Genomic DNA, 4,017 nt, shown 5'->3' with positions numbered 1-4,017 from the left:
TGAATAAAAATGAAAGAGTATTGCGGACGCTCTCCTGTTTTGGGCTGGCCTCTGGTCCAACTACGAACTGATTTTATTCATAATATTTTTATTCATTATTAAGTTATTATTAATTAAAATAATAATATTTTTTTGTTCATAAGAGAAAATTATGAAAATTAATAAAATAAATAAAAATTAATGAGATATAAATACTTATTATTAATAAAAATATAATAACTAAATACTTATATAAACATAAAAAGACACGACTTAATTTTTTTTTTCAATAAAACAGTATATTAATTACTTTATATCAATGTTAAAAAGTAAAAGAATAAGAATTACTCTATAAAAAAGTATTTTTATTTAAAAAAAAGAAATAAAAATAATCAAAATAATTTTATAAATAATGAAATGAATGTTTATTTTTTGAGTTTCAATTTTATTTTTAAACTACTTAATAATTATAATAATAATAATTGTTTGTTAGATTTTTCATTTATAATCTTATTAATATTCAAATAAAACATATTTTACATATTATTAAATGCAAAAATCGACGATAATAAATAGACAATATTAAATACCCTTAATTAAAATAGTCTAAAGTAATATATAAAGCGGAATACTATTTTTTTAATACAATAACAATAATGGATTTATCTTTCCTCCAACATTAAAAAACAAAAATCAGATTTTTATAGTAAATCATTTATTCGTATACAAGTTGTATGACGATAAAGTTTGACTAAGTTATTAAAATACTCATAATGCCCATCAAGACCCCTAAAAATAGTTCATGTATGTCTTCAACCAACAACTTTTTCGCTCTCCCGCTCCCGTTGCCTTATTTTCTAACAAATTGAAGAAGACTAATTCAATCTGAAAGTTTTAGATCTTTAAGTTGGAGATTCAAAAACTTCGATTTGAAACTTAATTGCTCAAAACATCCAGGTACTTCACTTTAAATTTGTTCTATTATTTGGTTCTTTTATTATCATGTAAGTTTATCCATCTCCACATTTACATAAACTACTTGTTTTTTTTCTATTATTTCATAAATTTTTAGAATTTCAATTTTGTTCATTTTGCTTGCTAAATTTATTCAAAGTTAACGGGTTTCATTTTATGTTTCTCTTAATATGACAATATATATTAACAATGTTAATTAAGAATAGTATTCATTTCTCTGTTATTTTATGTATTACTCTATAAAAGGTATTTAAGTTGATCATAATTTATATTTTTTTTCTAATAAATTATTGGTAAAGAATTTACTGAAGGAAATGGACAAGTTGAAGCTAAATGAATGGCGAGAGCGATTAAAGACAAACGGAGCTCAAATGGGTAGAATTCTAAGTGGAAAAATGAAGGAGATTTTGCAAACCCCAAGTCTAGAATCAAAGTTGGTTAATGAAGCCACTTTTGAGACTTTGGAAGAGCCAAACTGGGGCATGAACATGCGGATATGTGTCATGATCAATAGCAAGGAGTTTAGCGAGACCGAGGTTGTCAGGGCCATAAAGAAAAAGATTTGTGGTAAAAATGTAGTGAGTCAGAGGCTAAGTCTTGATTTACTGGAAGCATGCACTACGAATTGTAACAAGGTATCTTTTGAGGTAGCATCTGCTAAGATATTGGAAGAAATGGTAAAGATGATTAACAACCCGCAAACAAATCATGTCAATAAGAACAAGGCTTTGCAGTTAATTAGAGCTTGGGGGCAATCAGAGGATCTTGCCTATCTGCCAGTATTCCGCCAAACTTATATAGTAAGACCTTCATATGTTTTTCTTTCCATTATTATTTTTATCAAGTTCCTTCTCATACTTCAAACATATATAAACTTAATGAGAAATTTCAGTATGTCTCATCGTGGTTTAAAGTTTACTACTTTATAGCTTTGAAAAGTTAAACATAACTAAAATACACACTCATCAGAGGGGATGGTTAACAACTTTAATAAGAAATTGAATTATACGGTAGTGAGTTTTTCAAAAAGAAAAATCTACAACTAAGTATACCTTGGAACTCTCTTTCATGATTCATGCAGAACTTGAAAGAAACGAATGAATCATCACGAATAGAAGATGGAAGTTCACACCCGATGCAATATACCTTGGAGTCATATATTCATCAACAACCTATATCTGCTCCTGAAACATATCTCGCTTTTGATAGAGAAATACTTAAAGCAGATAGTAACACTTTTGCGTTTAATTTTGGAAATCTATCAACCGAAGAAAAAAAGGAATTTATTGTTGCGACTGGAAACAACGTTGAGTTATTCTCTAACATGTTGAATACCGAAACAAACTCAAAGTCTTTAAAGGTAACGATCTTATTTTTACATATAAAAGTTATATATACTATATCTTATATTTTGTTTATTGACTTGAACATTTAGCACAACTGTTATTCTTGTTTTTGGTGTTCCATTCGCAATGTGCTGTTGGGGATAATGAAGTGCTTTTTTCTTTCATGATATTAAGAAAATTTACATGTGATTACAGGATGACCTAACTGTGAGCATGCTGATGCAATGCAAGCAAGCACAACCTGTGATTCAAATGTTTATCGAAAGCACTACTGATGATGAGAACATGCTTTTTGAGGCATTGAATCTCCACGATGAACTTCAACGAGTCATCTGTAAGTATGAGGAAATAGAAAGAGGTAAAAAATTCATAGAACTACCAGAAAACTCAAATATAACTTAGGCAAATATGGACCACCTTATTAAAAACGTGAATGGAACTTATGAAAATGATTCCCCCTATATGAGATAATAGTAAGTCTCTCCATGGTTAGCCAATAAGAAATGAGAAGTTGATAAACATTAACTTTTGATGTACGCATTTTTCTAAACTTTGAATTTCATGTACTAGCAACTTTGATATTTACCTACTGTAATTAGTTGGAGAAAATGTCATGGGCTTTACGCATGATTTTGTTTCCTTAACTTTTACAGAGTATGCTCGTATATAAGGATAACATTATCTTGTTTAAATAACAATATTAATTTTAGATATTATATAAGACAATGATGCTATTTAACTTAATCATAATCTCGAACCCACTTATGTGATATTACCATCAAAATGTTAAATATATATTATAAACTCTATAACATAGTTTAATTCTATATAATCAATTTAATATACTGATTTATGTCATTTACTATATTATTTTTAATGTACTAATTCACGTCATGCGATAAAAGAGCATAGAAACATGTGGAGACATTAGCTCCATAAATAAAATAGGGTCACAAAATTAGAAAAATCTGGATCATTCATCTAGCATTGGTTATAGGGTGTTCTCAACCGAAAATTACAATATTAAAAAAAAAATGCTTTTAAACTAGTTATAAATAAATGAGATATGATATTTTATATAATAATCTCTTTAATAATTTATACTAATTTTAAAAAAATACATAATTTTCTTCAAGAAGCTAGTATTATTTCAAATAATGATTTTGTCTTTTGGACAAACTAGCCTATAGACAATCATGCACCATGTAAAGGTATTTATAAGTATGACCTATCTCTAATAGAGATGAGTGAATACGAGTAAAGATTCATCACTCTCATATAAACTATATCTAATATAGTTTAGTCTATTTAATTATAAAAAATTATATTGAACATGAGTATGATTAATAGAAAAGAGATTCTAATTAAATCAATAAGTTCAAATTTGCCAACCATATTGCATATAGATAAAAAATATATATATATATATATTATCATGATAACATGTTAGTAAAATGGTCTTTCTACTATAGCCGATTTAGTAAATATTAAAGTAATAGCTTTAACTTTTATTTTTGAAAAATATTTTTACAATTAAATTGATAAAATTTAAATTGATTATGGGAAAAGTCAAAATCAAAATATATTTTTGAAATTACAGATTTAAACAATAAAAGGTAGAATATATGCTTTTATATAATGATTTTGTTATTAAAATTTATGTGTGAAATCTCAAAAATTAATTTCATTAAACATATAACTTTTTTAACTCGCAATA

General features: G+C 26.5%; 1 protein-coding gene across 1 annotated transcript; it reads left to right on the top strand.

Annotated features, from left to right (window-relative positions):
• Positions 1–749: 749 nt before the first annotated feature.
• On the top strand, positions 750–2,957 carry LOC110814999 (ENTH/VHS/GAT family protein). The gene is made up of 4 exons (XM_088214706.1): positions 750–936; positions 1,254–1,754; positions 2,036–2,314; positions 2,496–2,957. The coding sequence occupies exons 2-4, from the start codon at positions 1,269–1,271 to the stop codon at positions 2,700–2,702; spliced, it is 972 nt and encodes a 323-aa protein (XP_088070832.1). The 5' UTR covers positions 750–936; positions 1,254–1,268; the 3' UTR covers positions 2,703–2,957.
• Positions 2,958–4,017: the final 1,060 nt, after the last annotated feature.

Source organism: Carica papaya, chromosome 3 (assembly GCF_054855325.1).
Source record: "Carica papaya isolate Zhongbai chromosome 3, ASM5485532v1, whole genome shotgun sequence".
In the NCBI taxonomy this organism is placed as follows: Eukaryota; Viridiplantae; Streptophyta; class Magnoliopsida; order Brassicales; family Caricaceae; genus Carica; species Carica papaya.
The sequence above is the reverse complement of the archived record's forward strand: the minus strand, read 5'-3'. Positions and strand labels throughout refer to the sequence as shown.